The 23373-nt window shown below is 41.5% G+C and overlaps 2 protein-coding genes across 2 annotated transcripts in view; one reads left to right on the forward strand and one right to left on the reverse strand.

Annotated features, from left to right (window-relative positions):
- The first annotated feature begins 261 nt into the window (after positions 1–261).
- On the forward strand, positions 262–5742 carry gdnfa (glial cell derived neurotrophic factor a). The gene is made up of 3 exons (XM_063478533.1): positions 262–863; positions 1717–1950; positions 4550–5742. Exons 2-3 carry the CDS (start codon positions 1743–1745, stop codon positions 5113–5115), a joined length of 774 nt encoding a protein of 257 aa, XP_063334603.1. The 5' UTR covers positions 262–863; positions 1717–1742; the 3' UTR covers positions 5116–5742.
- A 3639-nt stretch (positions 5743–9381) lies between these two features.
- LOC134630831 (WD repeat-containing protein 70) overlaps positions 9382–23373 on the reverse strand; it is a 42586-nt gene continuing 28594 nt past the window's right edge. Inside the window, exons 14-18 of the mRNA XM_063478532.1 lie at positions 17911–18011; positions 17636–17715; positions 14332–14448; positions 11675–11837; positions 9382–10090 (exon numbers count right to left, since the gene is read on the reverse strand). Coding sequence (XP_063334602.1) covers positions 10006–10090; positions 11675–11837; positions 14332–14448; positions 17636–17715; positions 17911–18011 — 546 coding nt within the window. The 3' untranslated portion in view covers positions 9382–10005. The remainder of the gene's footprint in view (positions 10091–11674; positions 11838–14331; positions 14449–17635; positions 17716–17910; positions 18012–23373) is intronic.

Genomic DNA, 23373 nt, shown 5'->3' on the forward strand with positions numbered 1-23373 from the left:
AAACACGGCTCCAGGGGTGGTTTGGAGAGATATGTGGACCACTGTTTGCTCTTGCAGGGATCTATAAAAGAGGGGCGGACACCAACTGCCCCCAAACGTCAGAGCGCACTTAACTATAAATCTCTCCAAACTGCTCTCTGCGCCCGGCGCGTTGTTATGCGCAAACATCTGTCGTGCCTCAGTCCAATATGAAGACAATGCGTGTGGACACCCTTCGAGGAGGTTCATAGACACCAGCTGACCTGCAGAATATGGAGAATAAATACCGCCGGGCTTCTTGTTTACATTGACGAGATTTGTATAAAATGTTGGCGATTATGACATTTTAACGCAGTTTCTGGATATGAGAGGTTCTTGGCTGTTATATCAAAAGTCGGACTACACGATCAGGCACTCTGGCAAACATATTGCGCACTTTTTAGCGCCGTGCTCGTGTGCTGGAGACACTGATGTCTTCATTGGACTCCTTTCAGTTGGAGATGGTGGCTATCTCTCGGATTTCCAACGTGGAAACGTAGCATCCAATTAATCAGCGGCAGCAACTGTACCCCCAAGGCGCAGTGGCACTTGGTCCGCTCTGTTCAGCACCTACCTTTGGACTCTGAAGTGTGAAAAGACGCGTGGATGGTCGGTGTGCTGAGTCCGAATATGAAAAACATAGCTGGTGCGTTACTGCAGCCTTTTTTCTCCCGCTTGGACACAAACTGAAATTGAACTCGCTTGAAGGAAATTTTCGTGCTGGGGTTGTTGAAATGATTCACGCAGCGGAATCAGCTGGGAACATCAAATGAGTGGCGTTTTCTGTTTGGATTTTTACCACTAAAAGCCGAGCTAGTTTCAGGTCTGCATGGGCCATATTTAAGGTAAGTAAGTCTTTTTTTATTTTCTCATTTCAGAGTGTCACACCAAATACTGCCTATAGTTTCGGATTGTCTGTGCGCATTTAGATAAAAAACAAATAGTGACTGTGAACGACGGGACTTTCACACGTATAAAGACAGTAGAACTTTTGTATTGTATGTCTGAGCCAGTATTTATCTATGCATAACTGTTTAGTTTTGCTGCAGACTCAACATGCCATTAGACAGAGTCACGTAAGCTTTGGGGTTCGCCATCTGGCCAATTCACACTACTATTTAGGCAATCGTTGCCAAAATGCTTCGGTGCGTGCTTTAAGCAGCGCATTTTTTTTCCTGTGAGGCGCACCCTCCCCGTCTCTCACAAGTAGTAAGAGCTTGGCTGATTTTAACGCAGCGTGAATAAATACAACCAATCTGCCATCAGTAGCTTTCTACTTAATCACGCATTTAAAACAGTACTTTTACGCACAGATTTGCGCATTCTTGCATTGTTATTTTTAGCTTTCATTTGTGGTCTTTTGTGGATTTTTGCTCTTTTACGGTACAATATGCTCATATATTTTGTTTTAAAAAAATGTGAATCAACATTTTCTGGCAGCTTCACTCTGATATTCACGTTCACGGCACATGCACAGAAAAAAACTGAGGATCAAAGCTGCTTGACATGATGACACAGTTATTAATAAAGAATGAGTCAGGGTAGGTCTGGCCACAACAGTAGTGTTTCAGACACTTTGCTGACTTCATTACAAACTAGAGGAGGCTCACATTCACTCTGCCCATTTTTATACCCATCAGTTTGTTTTGATTTAAAATAAAATATTATCCTGTTGTTTTTTTTTTTTTTTTTTTGCAGCTTTCTTCATAGGAACTGAGTCTAAGATGAAGTTATGGGATGTTTTGGCCATGTGTTTGTTGCTCCTGAGCTCTGTTGCTACAAGGCCTCTCTACCAAAACACTCAGCCAGCCAAGAGGACTTATTTCCCCAGCAGCTATAGTGATTCTGTGCCCTTGCCTTCTTTGGAGGACGAAGCGCCATCGTTTGAGCGTGAAGACCACCGACTGCAGGAGATCTCAAAGGAGAATCAGTGTAAGTATGTTTTTGTAAGATGTGTAGTCTGTCTTGAATTTGTAATTAGGCTGTATGGGTGTCACATAAGAGATGTACTGTTTGTCCAAGGCAATGTCAATGTAATAATATGCAATTAACCATTATATAATCCAGGCATATTACCCTGTTGATTTGATGCATATGTAATTTTGGTCTTCCTTGACTAATTACACTTGGGAAACAGCACACGCAGTGATAAGCGAGGCAATATGCTGAGCCCACAGTGGAGAGTCCCATATTGATAAGGCTGTCAGACAGGCAAGTTATCAGACGGAAGATCTTAATTTGCGTTTTATTGGCACTTTGGGTTGCATCATACGAATGTCAAAACAATCCAGCAGGAAGAATAAGAGTGTGAACAGCTCCAATCCCAAACATGGGGTCATTCTCAACACTACCCCTTCTCCCTTTGTTTATATTCACCTCTGCCTCTCTGCGGTTTAGAGACCCACAACCTTTACCCATCTGCCAAAGCTCAGAAATTATGGTGTGGTTTAGAGAACCACCGCGTACCAGGTCACGAGGATTTTCGACAGACAACACCGGAAAGTTTGAAGCACCGACTGAGAGTTCTGTGTTTATGCTCATTTTAACAGCGACAGTGGGCAGGAATTTATTTTGTTTGGATCAACGTGACACTGTAACATCTTCACGCAGACGTGAAACACGGCCAAGAACTAGATAAGGAATGGAACATTCGGACAAGTGTTTGTCCTGCCACCTCATATTTTGTTTGGGCCGGGGTTACATCACTGATCTGCTGTGTAACCCAAGTACATTAACTATGCTCAGATACTGTAAGCAACAATGGAGATCCAAAGAGGGAATGGGTCTTTTTGGTTTGTAAAGATAAAAAGCTTGTTTCTTTTTCATTTAAGTTCTAGAAGCTGCAGACACCAGAAAATCAGCGGTTAGATCTGATCTTATTGTTGTGTTCAGTGATTTTTAAAAAGCAAACTTCTTAACTGTTAACTCTGTAAAACTCCGGCAAGGTTTGCCCAGCGAATCCCCTCATTTGTTGCTGCTAGTCCAGTCGATTAGCAGGTGTAAACTGTAGCCAGCCTGCCTGTCATCTGAGATGGTGGGGTTTGTCTAAATCAAAGGGTAGGTGTGTCTAAACAGATTGGCCCTAGCTCACCTGATATATTAGATTTGTGGCTCAACAGGCTCTGAAGCTCAGGCAGATCAGATGGCCTGCGCTCTGCCAGACAAATAGGTAAAAGAGGAGCGATAGGAGATACTGCAGTTTAAAGGCTGTTACACACCACACTACCTGCCAGGCATCACACGCCGCCGGCCTGACCTCTTGGTGACACACCCACGCTGACTTGAGCTCTTCATTTGAGAGCAATATGTCTTCATTATCTTTATGCACACTTCACTGTTTCTGGAGCTGCAGGCACTCAACTAGGAGAGACGTTACTCTGTAATAGAATCAACATGTAACACTGGAGCATCCAAGCCTTTCAGTCAGTCCTCATCACTCCTCGCAGCAGATGGCAGAGAGCTGTGCTAGTGCATGTTTTCAGTTTTGAGCAGACTGCAATCTGCCTCATCTGAATGAGTCAAAGCATATGATTTCCTCTTATTCAGCCTTTGAAGTCTAGGCGTTCTAAAATTACATCCGTCCGAGATTTAAATGCATCTCTCTAGGTGGTGTAATTGGCCTGTGCCTACTGTATCAATACAGTCGGTTCCTGTGTGAAAGCCTGCTGGATTAACTTAAGCTGTAGAGTTAACCTTTAACGACTCAGGGCTGCATGGCAGTGGGGTAACCGCATTATTTATCCGAGGTCAAGTCTGCCCTTGCATGCCTATATTTTTTTCCTCCCATCTCTGACTGAAAAAAACCTGAAAATGAAATTGACAACAACCTCTGACCTTCAGCCTCCAACTCATCACACAGCAGCCATCATGGAAGAGGTTAAAACAGGGCACCTGTAAACCTATGTCTGAACTGCTCTGGACTGGACTGCTCTGCATTCCTCCACTCAAGACTTCTTCTTGAGCGTCTGAGCAGCACATATGCCAGTATTTCTGTGCATTGTCTAAAAAAAACAGTCTACATTCGGATAGTGTTGTGTTATTTTTTCACATCTGAAAATTCGAATATTGTGCTTCCTGTACATAGTTAGATGACAATAGAGATACTATTTTCATATGTCTATTACTATTTAGGGCTAATGCCTGAACAGTTTCTTGGCAAGCACCTTTTTGGAGGTGCCAGCAGGCAAAGTTTGGATTGGACTGTCTCATTCTAAAATGATGAGATTGTAAGTAAGATAATGTCTTACTTACAGTAAATGTGCGCATGTGTGTGTGTCCTTTTGTTAGTTGTGCAATGTTTTAAATGTCATGTACTATCACTGTGGTTGATGTGTTCCTATTCCCACAACGATCTATCAAATTTTATCTTATCTGCTCATGCAGTCTTTCAAAACAGTAAATTATTAATTACAATATAGTTGATGATCGTAGAGCTGACATGTCAGAAAACTGTTTAGTGTCAGCGGGAGCCTGGATATGAGCTTTTTAAAAGCAGCTTTATAAGCAGATCTCTCCCTTCTGTATCTTCCAGATGACATTGGAGGTCCCTATCCAGATCAGTTTGATGACGTAATGGATTTTATTGAGGCTACCATTGGCAGACTCCGGAGATCTTCGGAAACCAGCGGCGGTTCCAGGGGAAAGAAGGAGCAGAGAAAGAGAGGAGCGGCAAACACAGGAGGCGCGAGAGAGGAGGGCAGAGGACACGGCGACAGGAGGCGGAATAGGGGCCGAGGGGGGAGTAGAAATGGCAAAAGAGGACGAGGTGAGAAAGGGAAGGAGAAAGAGAGTATATCTGTGCAGACGCGGGGGTGCTTGCTAAAGGAAGTTCACCTCAATGTGACGGATTTGGGGCTGGGCTATCAGACTAAAGAGGAGCTGATCTTCCGGTACTGTAGCGGCCCCTGTATTGAGGCAGAGACCAACTACGACAAGATCCTGAACAACCTCACGCACAACAAAAAGCTGGACAAGGATACACCCTCTCGCACCTGCTGCCGGCCGATCGCGTTTGACGACGACCTGTCTTTTTTGGACGACAATGTGGTGTATCACACGCTGAAGAAGCATTCTGCCCGGAAGTGTGGGTGTGTTTAAAGAAGTCACATGAGCGGCATGTAGCAGACTAAGGATATCCTTTACAAGCTCGTGCTGGAGAGGGACATGTGTACACAAGGTCAAATTGGGAGTGTTTGTCTCCTTTTTGTTGTTGTTGTTTTTGTCAGTAGTCATCAAAGGAGGAGCAGGTAGGTGTACTGAGACCGCCTGAAAGACACTGGAACAGCCGCTTGAAAGGAAACTGTGCGTTTATCCGATACTCGACTGTTCAAACACGTGCAAAACAAAATGTATCAGGTGTGCACCAGTTTGCAGAAGATTAAATACTGTTACACTTTCAGATTTGCCAACTGTGCTATCTAAAAAGGGTGAGAGTAGAAGAAACATCAGTTGTTTTGTTTTTTCCACAGCTGGCTCTTTAGACTGTAGATGAATCCAGAGATTTGACGAGCTTCAGTTGCAATCGAAACACTTCCAGCCTGGATGTTGGCATTTACATTCAGAGCCAAGGAACCCCATCGGAGTTAAGCAAAGACTTTTTTTCTTCTTTTTTTGTGCAACACATCTACATAAAACCCAACCTATATGCATACATATAGTATATACGTGTGTCAGAGGTATATTTATTAAGATGGAATTAACTTATTGTTATTTATTTCAATCCATTTTATTAAAAAAATGTCTTTTTTTATTTATTTAAAGCTTTGTTTGTCCTGGATAATGCCAAAGTAGAGCATTTTCTCAAGTAAAACCATGCAAGCTGACTCAGACCTGTTAAAACACTCCCACGATCCCAAAGCTTATTTATGTCACTTAGATTCCAGGCTTTCTCAAGCAGATCCAAATGATCATTGTTAGCCGTTAAGGAAAGATAGAGAAGCAGAGGAGGGGACCAATAGAAGATTTCTTTTTTTTTTTTTTTCTTTTTTTTAAATAGAGCTGATCTGTTGTTGCATTTTGAGTAGTTCACCTCGTTATCACTAATGTGACCACACTAAGACAGGGAGAAAACGTCACCCGGGTACAGCCTCCCATTCAAAGCATCCTTTAAGAACACTATGTTTACGCGGAAGCAAATAATTCTTTGCTGCTGTTTGTTTATAAAGTGTGTGTGTGTTGTTTTTTTAAAATCAACAATCCAGGACAGACTCGGCGTCACTCCAGCCATAAGCCATAACGACTTTTAATTTCAATCTGCAGTCGACACGAGAGCGGTGTGGTCTCGCGAGGATCTGCAGGTGCCTTTGACGATCCATCCTTTGAGTCACACAGTACAGAAGCTGCTATTTCTGCCTGTCAGCGCGCGTTACCTGAAACCTCGCCCTGGCCTCGCACCAAATCTGAGCAAAAGGCTTTGCAGCGATAACCGTCCCAGTAGGCTTTAAAGTTCATGGGGCTGGCCGTGTTTCTGTCTGAGCAGTGACAGACAGGTCTTTTTTTTTTTTTCGTCCTCAAAGGGGATTTGAAAGTGATCCTCTAACATGAGTCTTAACCAAATATCCCCACCGGCAAAGGCAGTTTAAGGAAGATCTAGCTGCTGTAGTGGATGTCATCACACAACTGATATGAATATCTCAAAGGACTCAACAAAGGAGTATGTTTTGGAATTACTGAGCAAATGATTGGTCGGCTCAGTGGGCTTTTTCGGTGTAATAACCCGTCCAGCCACTTGTCCCCAAAGTTTAGGAAGAAATATACATTAAGGAAAGGAGACTCTCGAGTCACAAACGAGACTGTCTCGTTTGTGTGCCCTGTTAAGGGGGTAGTTTTAAGTGGAACAAAGAGAGCCCTCGAGTAGGTCTTGATGTTAACACGGATTAGGGACCAAGGTATCTGTGCCCACCCATCAGCAAGCAGGCCAGCTTTACTGTGTAATCCTCCCACACAGAACAAATCCAATGCATCAAGCTGAATTTAGGCCAAATACTACACAGAGAGGGAAAAAAGTCTAGCTTTTATCACAGCATACCTCATCAGTTGGATCATCTTCCCCTTTAACAACTGATTCGTGCATAAGCCTTCCCAGATGGGAATGTGGAGGCTTCCCAGAAGCCTCCAGAGCGCCTAGCTACAATTCCACACCATACATTAAAGAGTGTGAACTGCGGCCACTCGTCTCATCGGTGATTAGTACCCCGGTTTTGATGCAAAAGTGTAAAGATGCGAAGGAATCCTCAGTGTTAATTTTAGAAGAAAAGGACTACATTTGTTATCACTCCGCTATCACCTCTGTGGAAAAGAAAAAACAAACTGTCATGTCGTCTCACTTGTTGTGTGTTACAGAACCAAAGCTCTGGGCAAACTTTATTTTTGTACAATATTCATTTTATAACTTTTTACAGAATTAAACTTGTTTCTATTAAATGAAAACGTCTCCTGGTATTGTGCCATGTACGACAATGATCCACCGGTGCCAGATGGTTCTAATTTGCAGGGTAATGTTTACACAGGCATCAAGCAAAATTGAGGGTGAAAAATTTGGGTTAAATGGGGGGAAATGCGAGGATGTTTTGAGAGATGGCCTCCGCAGTGTGGCATCCCCCTTCTGTTCTGAATTCTTGAACGGGAGCCCAGGGGTCGTACAGTAAACAAAAGCCAGCAGTAAAGTACCACCGACTGTGTATCAAGTTGTTCGAGTCTGTTTCCACTGTGCAGAGAAGATATGTAAATGCTGACGAGAAGGTGGCAGAGGCACAGATAGTGAGTCATGACACAGACGCAAGGAGTGCACACAATGCATACCTGATGGCACCTTCTAATCCCTTTGCTCGGCCTGGTTAATGTGAACCTAAATGGACAACTGGTTAGTTGCTGTTTAACAAACCTGAAGGTCACCTCTTTACCTTTAAGTGCAGAAAAGAGGTTGTCTTCAGTCTCATTGCTTAAGCAGAAAGATGCTCCAATGAAAACGAGGTCTGTGAAATATTTGAATTGACCAGGAATATAAATAGAGAGATTCATCCCCCCAGATATTCACTAATGGTACTGTAATTAAAAAAAAATGTTTGAATTTGAGAGCGAGCTTAGTCTTTTATAGGCCTATAAAAGGTTCTACCTTTAGGCCCACACAGAGCTTCTCCTTTTCACGTGCCAGACGCTTTTTCACACAGTGACGGACTGATCAACCGTCCCACTTGAATCAAACTGCAATCACTCCCCACCTCCCGCTGCTGACTGAGGACTCTGCTATTGAAGAGCTTGACGTCAGCCTCTCCCCACGAAGCCAGTATCCTCTCTAGATGCTTTTAAATACATCACTCACTGTTTCAGTCCATCCATGTTTCTTCTTCTGGTTCTTCAGTTTCATTTCATGGCCACAGGATGCTTGCCAGGACACACAGAGACATTTTATTTGTCTTCTTATAATTTTAGTTAGGACACATTGCTCTACATTTATAGCCCTTTCTAAGCCACTTGGTAAAAAGATGAACCAAAAGCCAGATCTGGATAAAAAAGGTGTAGTATTAGTTTACAAGAAATTACAACGCTACTGAGGAAAGAATTTACATTTTTGACATTCACTCATTCATTTTATTGTCCAATTCAGGGCCTTAGGGGTTGGGGCTGAAGTCTATCCCAGCTGCCATAGGTTGCGAGGCGGGGCACACCGTGGACAGGTCGCGTATTGCGGGGCTCCTGTTTGTCATTATGCAGGCTAATCTTGTTACAAACTAGATACATTTGAAAGCCAGTGCGTTGTAGGCAGGCGATGCATTCCAGAGAGATGCAAAGTACACAGAACACAAACATGGCTTTCATTAACTCTGTATGTTGTGGTTTTTCTCTGTCAGTTGAAGGATTTTAGACACTACCCAGGTCAATCAAAGGATTGCTAAAGAAAAGAAAAAGGTATGAATGCACAGGGAAACAGGACCTCTGTGAAGCACAATGAAATTAAGGAATCCCACTGTAGAGGTTCATCATTCACCTTGAGAACAGCTGTTTGAGAAAGACTCTCAGCTCAGCGCTGGAAATGAAATGTGTATGTGGGATGCATACCAAGTAAACTTCCATATACTGCGTTTAACATGTGGTTGGATACTGCTGAAATTTACCTTTTCAACATAACGATGGTTTACATAATAAACACTGTTGTACTTGCAATTATGTTTTTTTGTATGAAACCAGTGAAAACAGGTTTGGGATTTTTTTGTTTTTAAAGCATAAGACTGTGTGCCGTGTATTTTACATCCACAGCCGCACAGAAAAGGTATCTGGCAAAGATCTCCCTTTAATCAGCTCTTAAACCCATTTCACTTTGGCTAAAATATACAATTTGACATTTGGATGCAAGTCTTTTATTAAGGTGTTAGGTGGGATTGAGGGTGTAAAAAAAATTTAAATTAAAATAAACAGATGATTGGATAAAGTTTTGTCGCAACCCACCAAAAAAGTCCATCTTCAGAAACGTTAAAGCCTTTAAAACATCTCAAAGTAAATTTGGATGGATTTTTTTTGTACTTCTTAGTAATTTACTTTGTACAAAGTGGCAAACTGTTCTTCGTAATGACAAACAGCTCTAGACCGCAAAATCTGGAGCCGATTTACGAGGCATTAGCAAACGCTGGAGATGTGGGGTGAGAGGACAATGGGAGCGATGAAAATAAAGTACATACAATCTAAACAGACGTAAAAAGCCAAGTTTTTCCACTGTTTATGAACTTTATGAATTGCAGTGAGAGGAACATAAGCCTAAAGAAAATGATATTTATGATAAAATCCTTTCTGATTTATGGGTTTCCCCTTAACACAGAAGAGTGCACATAAATACACATAAAGGCTTCACAGCGTTGTCAGGGGGGCAGATACTGTACAATTTAGGAACATAATTGATGCTCCTTTGCTGAGTTCTCAACAATAATTCTGTCTTGCGACTAATTGCCCACCCTGTCAGCTGTCCTGTATAAAATGAATTGACACTGAAGTCTCTCAGATTTTGCGTTTCTTCCATTCTGGCTCTTGGTCGGGCTCCTCATCCTCTGATTCCTCTGCAAACACGGGCTCTGGCTGGGTCCTAAAGGGATTAACAAAGAGAAATGATTTAACTGCTTCTTTAAACGTCTTCAGAGCAAAACAATGAAACGTACGAACAAAGAAAATCAGAAGAGCAAATGCGAAGTAATGGAGAAAGTTAAATTTTTAGTGCACTGGAGTAGAGTTTTATTCTATATAGAATAAACATGGCTTACTGAAATTTAGGCTGTAAACTGAAACTTTCCAGATGAAAAGTTTCACAACACTAAAACATTAAACTAACCTGAAATGTTTTGAATGACTTTTAAAGCAGAGTCTATTTAGCAACTGTCACTCCTGTGATCTGTTGGCCAGAGTCTCTGCAACTTTATGATTATGATAAATGACTAACTGATCATGTCAGCGCACGTGATTTAAAAAAAAAAAAAAAAACCTCCTGTGACGACTTTGGCTCGTTGAGTACCTGGAACGTCAGCCTTTGTGACTTTTTAGTAAAATTTCTTCTGTGTTCTAAGAAATGAAGGTAAAGTCGTGCAAAAAATATCCAAAAAAACTGAAACATTCATGCACAAAGTGTACAACTATCATCGCAGACCGCCATAAAAAAAGACACTGGCATGTCGTTGTGCACCACTGAGCAACAAGACAAGTTTATCACGGCCAACACGGCAGCTTTATTAAGTAGCATCCAGACTACGCAGGTGTGTGAAGATAAATACACACAGTTGGAGGGTTTTTGCAGTTTACCTCAGAGAGTAATCTAAAATTCTTAGACCAAAAAACACTCTGACAAGAATGAAAATAAAAGTTTATTTGAAGGTGATCATCAGATTTAAAAAATACACATGAATGTCTGGTGACGTTGGGACCAGGTAGATTTTCTCCTAAAACAAATATCAGATTTATGAGACATAATTCCATTAAATGCTGTCAGATTTCTGATTATTCCCATTTTGTTTTAAACAATGTGCTTTACTTTCAAAAACAAGAACATTTTAAGTTACACTGAGCTATGGTGTGTGCATACTATTGAGTCATTTTTTTCTTTGCTGTTGTGTATTTTAATGCAAAAGCTCTTCACTCTGAGTGCTTGTTTTTGTACCTTTCAAATAAACATGCATAATTGCAACAAAAAAATCTATAGCTGCTTGCAACACCTCTAAGCATTAACTGAATGTTTAAACCCACAGAGAGCTGTAACGGTGAAAAGTAGCCCACTGTGTGAGCAGCCAGGCTAACGTACTTCATCTGATTTACCTACTACACTGTGTATCACTAGGATACTAAATTTAACCCGAGCTTGTTTGCCTGCAGTCTGAAAGACAGACTGTTTGATTTGGCTCAGATTTGTTCCACGCTTACATAGCTGTCGGATCCTGATAGTGATCTAAAACTGTCTGTTGCTCTCTGCTCTGCAGTTTCGAGTGCGTGAAACAGTACAGCTTTTTAAACATTTATGTGTCACACCAGTAAGAAGAAACCTACCTGTGTGACACCTCACAGTACCAAAAAGCAGACACACTCATCTTACACTGTCTGATAATGAGAGGGGGTGGGTGGGTGAGCAGGACAGAAACCGTCACATGGACACAGTGTGTGAATTATTCATGCATTTTTCTCTTACTCTGTGTATGCTGGAGCAATCCAATAAGGGTTCTCTGATGCTTCCTTGGCATGACGCAGGATGGCCTCTCGCGGGTTACTGTCGTCCGTTTTATCTAATGCGATGTTCTTCACAATGAATGACGACAACGTGCCACCGTGAGCTGCGACTCTGCCTCCTCGGCCTGTCAGTGCACACAGTTAGTGGATTAGATCCAGCTGAGACTCATAGACATACAAAACTACGTGTAAATTACTGAAACTGTGCATCTTCTAAGAGTTCAGCGAATCCTAAACATCAGTAAAGTGTTACTTTGAATAGTTGGCAGTAAATCAGCATGTCCGTGCAAACGCAGCAATCCACCTCAACCAAAACACTCACAAAGAGGTTGCTGCCAATCGTTCCCGGATGGTTGCGGACCGGTCTCTAGGCCCGTGTTACTGGGGCCTCATTCACTTAACCCCACCTTAATAGACAGGAACATGAGCTGACATCATCATAATGGGCAAACAGCAGATGTAAGGCTATGATGAGTGTCCTTTTGTCACCAGTGGATATTAGACCTCTTAACTAGCTAATGAGCTGAAGTTCTGAAAACCGGGATTTTACATTTTTCAACTTTGGCGACTTCCCACTGCGTCACAGGAACATCCCAGACGTGTGAGATTTATTTACTCATATTGATGTACTACATATTAATCTATAGTACAATATGAGATGTTGGAAAGTGATGAAATTTGTGGGTTAGGTAATTAATTTTTGGCATCAGTGGGAAAAAACGCGTAACCTTTCTCGATACTTAAATTCATGTGATCTGGGAGGAAACTAGACTTCCAAACCTCCACTTAGCTTTGTTTTCAGGTTTAAGAAAATCTAGTTTGTGACATGAGGCTTTAAGAGAGAGGATGTTCCAGTTGGCTGTTTAAAAATATAGATGTGACTCTCTTACTACTTTAAAACATAATGGGAACATTACGCTTTCTTCAATTATTGGGTTGTCACATATTTAATTTTTAGTCCCTCCACAAAGCAGCGCATACAAGCTCGGCTCTTTGCTGCAGCATCCGTATGCAGTTGGCTGGATTTGACTGCACTTAATGGAACTTTTGGGGGGGAAAATCTTCCTGCTTTCCAGAGAGGACATCTTAAAGGATCAAGGATATGATACACACACATGCACGCATACTTAAAACATGTAGGGATTTCCTGCTGAAGCTGGGCCATAGGTTTGTTTGGGGATTGAGAGGCACCTCTTTCCATTGCTTGTAAGCATCCGGCCAACCACCAAACGTTACCTTGCAGTTATCCAAAGTCATTTTTCACAAAAAACAAACAATATAAAGTTCGTCTGTAATCTAAAAACCCAGGACCTGCTATCAAACATCCCACCTTTTCATGAAGTGGATCTTCATTTTGATTCGCAGACTGTTCAGTTCACACTTGTGTCTTTTTCTCAACCTCATTGACACTTTTATTTGTTTCATTTATTTTACACACACACACACACACACACACACATGTCTGGTTTGCTATCGTCGTGGGGACATCCCATTGACATAATGCTTTCCCTAGCCCCTTACCCTAACCCTAACCATTAAAAATGAATGCCTAACCCTAACCCTTACCCTAAACCTAACCATAACCTAATTGTAACCCTGACAGTAAAACCGCATTTTGAGTGTGAAAATTGCTTTCAACCCCAAGGGGACCTGGATTTTGGTCCCCACGGTGCAGAAAGTCCCCACCAGGATAGTAAAAGTCAGATTTTGGTCCCCACCAGGATAGTACGAACCCGTACACACACACACACACACACACACACACACACACACACACACACACACACACACACACACACACACACACACACACATATATTTTATTTTTATTTTTTTTTCTATTTGTTATCTTTAAGCAAAGTTTGTGTTTACTATTTATAAGCCTCTATAAGAGTTAAACGACTTATATACTATTTGGTATATATTGAAAAACAATTATTTCCTTGAATCCAAAACATTTGATTGGCCTCATGTGCAGCATAAGGTAGACCTGTTGTGATTGGCCTAAACTTCCAAATGGCTTAAACATGTCTTTTGAACTTAAAAAAAATCCCCACTGTGGAACCATTACATTGTTGCAAGTACATTGTGCTGAGGGATTAAGTGAAAAAACAGTGGTAGTGAAGAGACGGTGAGCCAGCTGGATACTGTGATACAGGAAACACTGTCTGGCCCTTTGCCATATTGAAACACGGCTCACAACGGTACCTATTATTATTTTTAGGTGTAGTATTTTGTAGAAGTGTGTTAAAAGGCGTCTTTAAAAAATATGAGGCAAGAGTAAATCTCTGAGAGACTGTTACAGCTCGACATCAGCTGGATTGCATAATACCGAGCATATCAACAATTACGGGTTTGCACATCTGCCTTGCACCAAATCTTGTAGGTGTCCAGTTACGAACATGACTCACATCCAAAACAAAAACAGCCGCTGAATTGCAGCCAAACCTGATTAATCTAATCTTGTTTAACTTGTTTCACATCACTTTTCATGTCACCTTTGGTCCTTTCGTTTTCTTCTTGTTCACTTAACTTTTTGGTTTTTGCATTACTAATTTTAAAAACAGACAACAACAACAAAAAAAAGAAAAAAAAAAGAAGAAGAAAAGAGCATGTTACCTGGTCCAGACACCGGAGGCTCGGGTTTGTGGGATTTCTTTGGATCAAGTCTGTCCTTCTCCAGCTGTTTGCGTGTACTCCGCTGTCGGGCCTCTCTGAACATGGGTAAGGCATGAGCTGGAGACGCACAGAGTAAACAAGGACAATCAGTTGCTTAGGTAACTAAGACCAGCACAACACTGCCACATAAATAAGCAGTCAAGGCACAGAGGAAATTGTCCTTAAAAAGTACAGACAGAAACAGAAACAGAAAGAAAATTAACACATTTCACAATTTCACCTGCTGCACTGTTGGCATAAGATACACAGCATACATGCAAAAACAGGCACTTGTACACAAATTATTTCCTTAGATCTAAAATCTACTTTATCGCCAAACCAGCATATCAGCTGTTCTCTGAGTCAGGATGCATCACGTTCCTCAAAAGTAATGTTGAATATACAGATTTTTCATGTCGCCTATATTAACTGATAAAACAATCACCAGAGTTTGTCAAATATCTCCACAGATCTGGAGAACACACTGTGTAAATATGTCACTAGCTGCATTTAAATACATTTTTGGATAGATTTGTGGGGGGTTTTGGTGAACACATGGACTGTGCTCAGAAGGACACCAGGTGCACAGATGGTGACCACATGTTCAACTTTACAGACTTACACGCTTGATTTTTGAGCTAAATACAAATGTCTGACATCATTAGTTATGTACAAGTCCATATAGAGGCTTCACAAATCTCAAGCAATGAACTAGATGACTGCATTGGGCAGCAAAACAACCTCCTATTCCAAAAAGTACTCAGGTTTTTAAATTAAATTATTGCTATAATTGTTTATTTTATTTGGTTTGGTGCGCTTCCTTCTGAAATTGAACATTATCTACAAGGACGACCCTCAAGAATTTTGACCACTTATAGTTCATAAACAAGGCCCCAGGTGACCCCCAGCAGCGTCCCACCTATTGTGTTCTTCTTCTGCTGTAATGCACACCAGAATATTCAATACAAGTTTCAATTCAGACAATCACTCTACTGCTTTTCACACCTTTGTGCACACCATCACAACAAGGGCCTCCAGTACTTAAACTCATGAGTGCATGAGTGAACTGGTGCCCTCAAAAGTGTGTGATGTGTGTGTGTGTCTGTGTGAACAAGCCAGTTTGTGTTAGAAAGTGTGTATGCTTTGCTCTTATCCTCAGGGGTTACAAGGTGACACTCTAGTAAAGAGTTAGATAAAGTGATTTTCCATTCGGGAGTCCCGTCAGTGTTAATTCTTCTGCGCCATGCTACATTAAGCAAAAAGGTTACTGTTAACAGATTCCCTCGCTTTTCTCAATGGGCCATCACTTGCTTCCTGTGCCTTCTAATTTTCCAATGCCAGGGCATCAAGTGCGTCACTCACCACTTTTGGCAGTCAAATGCCTGTCTACTTCACACCCTGTTGGCATGGCAATGAAATCACATGATGCATTTGAAAAGGTAGCCCAAACAATAAATGGCATTTGAATGGGGTCCTAGAAGCCAATCAGCGACGCCGAGTCGGCAGCTGTCACGGTCCTCTAGGTCTATGACTTCAGTCTGGGGCCACAGGAGTGAGAGGCACGCACCCAACAGATGACAACCTCGTGTGTTGGTGATATGACAGCATGACAGGTAGTGTTTGTGTGTGTGGTTAGACCAGCAGCGGATCACGCCAGCGGGGGTGGGAGAGGAGGTTGTCCCTAGCGTGATCCTGCATAACAGAAGACCACATGGCCATCGCGTGGCACAGTGCCCCTCCGGCTTTATATTCAATACTCCACACCCAACTCCATCTGCTAATGAACACCCTGAACACTCACTAATTCCTCACAAAGCCTCCACCCGTCATGAGATAAAGCGTGTCTGAATATTTGTGTATGCGTGTCTGTCTGAGAGAGAGACAGAAAGAGAAGCCAGAGCGGATGTAGGATGTAAACCAGGACTGGCATTTTAGTTCTCTCTGTCTGAAAAGAAACATGCTCTGCTTGTCACGTCACATTTGGAAGATGGTTGGCATTGTTTTGGTGATACTTCTTTTGTCCTGTTTAAATCCCACTGCCTTACTGTATGAAGCAGATTAGCAGATAGTCTGTGACTTGAGGTTGACATGATAAAAGCGGTATAAACTCACTGGCCACTTTGCTACTTACATCTCCTCAACTGCTCATTAACGCAAATATCTAATCAGCTGAGTATTTCAGAAACTACTGATCTACTATATTTTTTCACACTACGATTTCTAGGGTTTACAGATAATGGTCTGAAAAAAAGAAAAAAAAATGAGTGAGCACCAGTTCTCTGGGTGAAAATGCTTTACTGATGTCAGAGGTGGAAGAGACTGGCCAGAACACTTTAAGCTGATAGGAAGGAAACAATAACCCCAATAAGCACTTCTTACAACCGAGGTATACAGAAGAGCATCCCTGAACACACAATCGAACCTTGAAGCAGTACAAGACCACAGTGTGAGCTCTGCCAGCTAGGAAACCGAGGCCACAATGCACAAAGGCTCATCACAATTAGACAACAGAGTATTGGAGAAATGTTGCTGGTCTGATGAGTCTTAATTTATGCTCTGAAATTCAGATAGCCGACTTAGAATTTGATTTAACCAACAAGAAAGCATGGATCCATCCTGCCTGGTATCAAAGGTTCAGGCTGGTGGTGGTACAATGGTAAGGGGGATATTACTTTGGGAAATTTTAGGTCCCTTAGTCACGATTGTGCATCGTTTAAATGCAACACCCTACCTCAGTATTTTTGCTGACTATGTCGATCCTTTTATGATCACAGTGTACCCATCATCTGCTGGCTGCTTCCAGCCGGATAACACACCGTGTCACAAACCTCAAATCAGCTCAGATTGTTTCTTGAACATCTGAGTTCACTGCACTCAAATGGCCTCCACAGTTTTCATATCTCAATTCAACAGAGCACCTTTAGAATGCGATGCAACGGGAGATTCACATCGTCCATGTGCAGCCGATAAATCTGCAGCCACTGTGCAATGCTGTCATGTCAATATGGACCAAAATCTCTGAGGAATGCTTCCAACACCTTGTTGAATATATGTCACGATGAACATTTATGATTTGCATTAAAAGGTGAGTGAACAAGCCCTGGGACAAGCCCATCCAAGGTGTACCCTTGATGGGATAGACTCTAGCCCAACTGTGACCCAGAATTGGATAAGCAGAAGAACATGGATGGATGGTGAAAATTAATAACACACACGTTATTATTTGGAAAATGTGTTTTCTACACTTGTGTGTAGAGAAACTTACGTGTGATGATGTAGTCTTGTGTAAGAGCCTCTGCATGTTTCTCTTTGCGCTTACTCTTCACTACGCACAGCTTAGCCCCCCTGGAAAGAGTTATACATGGTGCTATTTAAAAATATTTCATAGAATAAGTTTATGATCCTGTGCGCTCCAGATTTATGGTTAGAAATATCAGAATTACTTGTTATTTAAATAAGTCTCATCTGAGAATTTCACAACATACTTCAGATAAGGCAAAAGTGAGAGATTTATCTGTAAAAGGTCTAAACCGAACATACCTGTGACTTTTAACGGGGTCATAATACACCTTAACCAGCCCATTTCCAGTTCCCACCATTATCTGGTTAAGTTTGGGGTGCCACAGGCAGCGGACAACACTCTGAAATACAAGCAAGAGACAAAAACAAAATAATTCACTTAAGCACTTTTCTACAGTAACCCAAGGCTGTATGTGTGAGGAGGTTATACTTTCAAACAGAGGTCTGCATCAGTTTAGATGCCAGACTTCCAGGCACATTTTTGCTCCTCAGCTAACAAAGGTAACAATCCTATTTTATTGTCCTGAGTATTGTGAGTGTGTGTGACCCAGGTTGGTTGTGATACAGAGGGGATCAGTCCCAGCGTGCTCTGCTGCTCTAGTTGACTATATTTGGTTGTTGGGATGAGGGCTGGATCCCTCAGTCTGTGTGTGACAGATGGCCCAGTGCCAATACGCAAATGTGACCACATTTATCCAGAGGTTTGGTTGTGTGTGTGTGTCTGAGAGAGAGAAAGAAAAATACAGACAAAACAGGGGCAGAGTAAGAAATGTAGTCATAATGACGAAGACTCTGTTCATTCTGTGATATGCAAGTTACAGCAGAGAACTCGAAACCCCCTGCAGTTGTCCCTGCTTTCTTTGCACACATTATTAGATCATCACAGCCTTCAGTGGTTAATTCTGGGCTATTGTTAACACACACTTTATCTGTGGATAAGCTTGTGGTCTGTATGTCCTGTAGTTGTACAGGCATTTGGTATGTCTTTATATGGAACAGAGAAGGCAATCTGATGGGGTCTGGGACAGAAGCATTGGATGGGGGTAGGTAGGACTATGACTGGGATGTCCTGGGATTCTGTGAGAGTGAAAGCTGCTTAACGCCCAGCTGTTCAGCTTCCCACCAGGATACCAGAGGAAGGCGTCTCAATAGCACACATGTGATCATTCATACACAAGCACGTACATGCACACAAAAGAACAGACAGGGGAGTACTTGTACATAAATGTACATAGAGGAAAACACGGCTAGCTCTTTCATATGAAAACTATAAAGAGTCTACAAGTGTTCTATAAACCAAGATATTCTTTCACAGCATGAAAGAATAAAATTGCTTTACGCTGACCCATTTTCCAAACACACAATTAAGACTATCTGTGCTTTCGGTAAATTAAAATCACCGAAATATGAGGCGTTTTACTCACGCCTCATACATATTTGCACCATCAAGCCAGTAGCTCAGTGGTGTGTCACTCATGAGACAGACGAGGGTTAATCTGCTCAACCAGATGAGCCAGCTGTAATTAATTGAAGGATCTAGAAAAATGCTTGAAACAGAACGTGCCGAACACACGCCTCGCATACTCTTTTCATACGATGGGAGATGCATAATTTGAGTTGATAATTCCAATACAAATACATGTGCAATACATACACTGGCTCATTCACCTAGTCTCACACACACACTCATCCAGCACTGAAACTATTTGGTCTGGGATAGATGCGTGTCCCAACACATACCAGCGTGCATGAATTATAATTTCACAAACTGTGGATTTGTTTCAGTTTAAATGTGTAATTAATTGGCCTATTAAAGTTGCTAAAGCAACAAAAGACAGTCATGCAGAGAAATGCAGACATTCTATTACACTTCACAGGTCCTGTCAAAGCACGCACTCAGAAAAGCCAATGTAACAGGATGAGTGACAAAGAGGCCAGAACAGCTACCTAGTGAAGTTAAAAAAAACAAACAACCAAGCAAAATATGCTTGTTGATACCTCTGAAAATAACTGTGTTAACAGTGGAGCAAATCTAACATAAAAACCTGAGCAGCCTAAAACGACCTAGGTCAGCGGAGCCAATCCCAGCTGCACCCACCGAAAAGTCCACAGCCAAGCACAGCTCAGTCCAGTCCAGACTGCTTTCCAGATATTCAGAGAAGCATGTTTATACTCCAGGAACCCCTGTTTACACTTCATGTCCACAAAATTACATCACATTATGAGAGAGGAAACTTTAATCAGTCAGTTCTTCAGTAACATGCTTCTACGTTCCATCAGATTAAAATAACGAAGACTGACTATGGATAAACATAACAACAGCCACTTGGCCAATATATATGCCGATTATGAAATAAGGCACTAATGAGACATAACAGTCAGTTGTAGTTCTTGTTTGGCTGCTGGTGAGTGGATCCAAATGTGCACTGCTTCTGAAAGACTGAGTTATCATGGTTAAATGAACGCAGCAGAGGGAAAAAAGAGAGAAGAATGCTAGTTTAAGCAACTCCGCTACACAGTAAGAGGGCTACTCTCCAAGAAGTCTACAAATAGCACAAACTACCTGACTGGAACTCTATGCTGACTTCCAAGATACGCTTGGTAAGAGAAAACACAGGACACAGGTAAGTGTCAAAAGTCCCCTTTAAAGGTATGGTAAAGAGAACTGCTGACTTTCAGTGAGCTGTAAAAGAAGAACAGCTCACTTCAGAGGTTTTGTTTTTGTAGCTAAAGGAAAGAAGAAAATTAAATGTTGGTGTCTGCACTTTAAACAGTGTACAGCTATTCAGCGCTGGAGGTTTGGAGATGTATTTATGCATCTTACTTTAAAAGGTGCTCGATTTCCAGAAATGAAGCACTGATCAAGCAGAATTCAAAGCACCATTTAACGTCTAATTCTTGCTATATTAGACTTTGCAACAAAATTTAAAGTTTCTACCAAAATCTCTAATTTTTTTCCAATCTTTACCCAAATATGCTAGACTATTCCTCACATTATCTATTAGGAGCTCAGTCATTTGGAAGAGGTGTAAGGCAGAGCAGCCAATACTCCACACTGAATAAAGCCAGGAGAGATTGGTTTGGGCATCTGTGTATGTTCTGGGTATGCTGAAGAGATTTCATCTTTCTGCTAGCTTGGAAACACCTCAATGTCACCATTAAGTTGCTAGAGTCTCCCCAGCCACGTTGCCTAGGGAGACTGAGGTCTATATTATCTATGCTTATGGCTCACTCACACTAAAGCAGAGATAAGACAGCAACCTTCTTTAGACTAGAGGGCAAAAAAATCTGTGTTTGCCCAGAGTTTGATGTTGCAGCACCTTCAATCTTTGGGTGACCACTTTCGACTGCAAGGTGAATGCACAGGGCACCTGATAGGAGGCAACCTGTCTCCAAGCAAATGCAGTCCAACTTGGACTGACGGCACTCACTTTCAGACAAACTGGTGAAGATCTGCGTAACTTGAAAACACAGAGTGCCAGCACATTGCAGCCTTGGGCAGTCTGCGTTGATGAGCTCAACAACTCTGTGATGAGTCTCTTTCCAATAAGGGACTAAAATCAACTGGTTGTATTCTGGTCATATTCCTATATAAAAACGTTACCAGGTGCCTATGTCATTCTGCAATTAAACTGCAAGTACATTACCATTTATTGAGGAGTTTCTGAATTTACAATTTTACTCTCTGAGGTTCTGGCTGGACTTTGAATGCAAATAGCCAGTGTAAATTTCAGTTTAATGTGAATGTAGACGACAGAGTTGCAGCAGACATATTTGCGATTTTCACGAAGTTGTCACAGACAGCACACGGATACAATAATTTTGGCTGTGCCACAGTGACCAAGCACTGTTTTTACTAGTTGGATGGCAGCATTAGACTGTTGCGCCCAGCTAAGTTGCAGGAAATGGATGGATGGAAGCACAACCAATCATCATCATTGTGTTTACAATCTCAGGTATCATTGGAAAGTGGACTATTGGCATGGTGGAGGTCTGCACTTTGCCATTGTGATTCTGCTTGTGGAGTATCAATAATATATGGCCAATTCCACGTGAATAACGTGAATTAAATTTGTGATTTGAGTGACGTATCAAAACATGATTAATATAATTTACTACACAGCAACAGTAGAGACATAACAGAAGAAAAAAGTTCCATACAGCAAACGTCCTCAGATGGATTTTCCCACAGCAGGAAATGTCATTATATAAAGTATTTATGGTGCACATATGTAGTTGGGATTAAATGTGCATATATAGATAAAATGACAATCGGCACACAGAAGTATGCACACACACAAACAGAGATTTACAGAAAGTGCATAAGAGATGCAGAGTTCAGCCTCCATTTGAAATGCAGTCAAAAGCTTGATGCTTTTTTAGTAAACAGGATCTCACCTGGTTTCTGAGCCATCTGATGGACTAAGATAAGCTTAAGCGTGTCTGAAATATTTACCAAACAAGCCTGAAACAGCCTCTGCTCCTGAGCGCACCCCAGAATCCAGGTCTGGGGTTATGTAGACTGTTTAGTTAGAAATGATTGGTGGCCCTTCCTTTCACTCGCCTGCTTGGTACGCCACTTTATAAAGACTGCACTTAAATTCTGGAGCCATCCGAGAGCTGACGGCTGATGTAAACATAGTAAATAGCACATTCATCAGGTTCACCGAGTGCATGCTGGAGATAACTGATCTGCTGCACAAAACTAAATTCACACATCAAAATTACTTTAGAAAATCGAATTAACTTACTGATACGAGCAGGTGTGGGTGACCGATTTATACTTGAACTGCTGTGTTGTTGGTCAGCGGGTGGGGTGAAGAAGTTTATCAACTCAACACAAGAAAAAAAATGGTCTAAGCTAGACACAGTCTATTAATCATTCCTCCTGCAACCAACCACGCTTTTAAATCGTGTTTTAGAAGAATTTATGATTCTTAAACACAAACATTTCTTTGTTTCTTACTTTATTTCTGTGTCCCTGTGGGCCAACAAACTGAGGGGTTTTAGGACATATAAAAGCAAATAAATCAGGTTGAGACAGAATCCATATCAGGATTAAGTTCCTTTTGGAGGGAAAAGACATTAGTCAAAGTAGTCAGACCCAAAGAAGACAACAGGATTGCTGGTTCTTGTTCATATAAGGTTTTTGTCTGTGGTAGAATTTTAACTCACATTTGTGGAGACGGTGACAGACTTTTTTCAATGATAAGCACCCACGAGCCCGTGCAGTGACTTCTGTTACAAAGCCATGCCATGTTTCTAATGAGACATCCATTGAAATCTACTCAATCCATCCCACAGAAAAATTCTTTACTCGTAAAAACAGAGCCCCTTTTAACTGAATGCTGTTTATTGTTCTAGCATTACACAACTTTCATTCTTATTTTGTTTTATTTAAGACTTTTTTGAAACATGCAGCTGGTATAAAAATAAAAAGTGTAATAAAATTTGGCAACTATTTGATATGTTGCCTTTATTTGGTTTAAAAATAGGGCTTTGGTGGATTGTATCATTGCATTCTGTTTTCATTTACATTTCACAGTGTGTCCAAACTATTTTGCAAATGGGGTTGTAAATTTTGGGAGTTTAGCACAATTAACACAAATAAAACCACTGCCAAGACGACTTGCAGCCTGCATCATTCCTTAATCTAAAATCTTTTTTTCTGTGGCATTAGGCTGGATTTTGTGGGAAATCTAC

This window comes from Pelmatolapia mariae, linkage group LG7 (genome assembly GCF_036321145.2).
Source record: "Pelmatolapia mariae isolate MD_Pm_ZW linkage group LG7, Pm_UMD_F_2, whole genome shotgun sequence".
Classification (NCBI taxonomy): Eukaryota; Metazoa; Chordata; class Actinopteri; order Cichliformes; family Cichlidae; genus Pelmatolapia; species Pelmatolapia mariae.

What these genes read in the sequence shown, in the direction of transcription:
- gdnfa (XM_063478533.1), top strand. Translation starts at nt 1,743, where the DNA reads ATGAAGTTATGGGATGTTTTGGCCATGTGTTTGTTGCTCCTGAGCTCT. An exon ending in GATCTCAAAGGAGAATCAGT is followed by an intron (nt 1,951 to 4,549) that starts GTAAGTATGTTT and finishes TGTATCTTCCAG; the next exon opens with ATGACATTGGAGGTCCCTAT.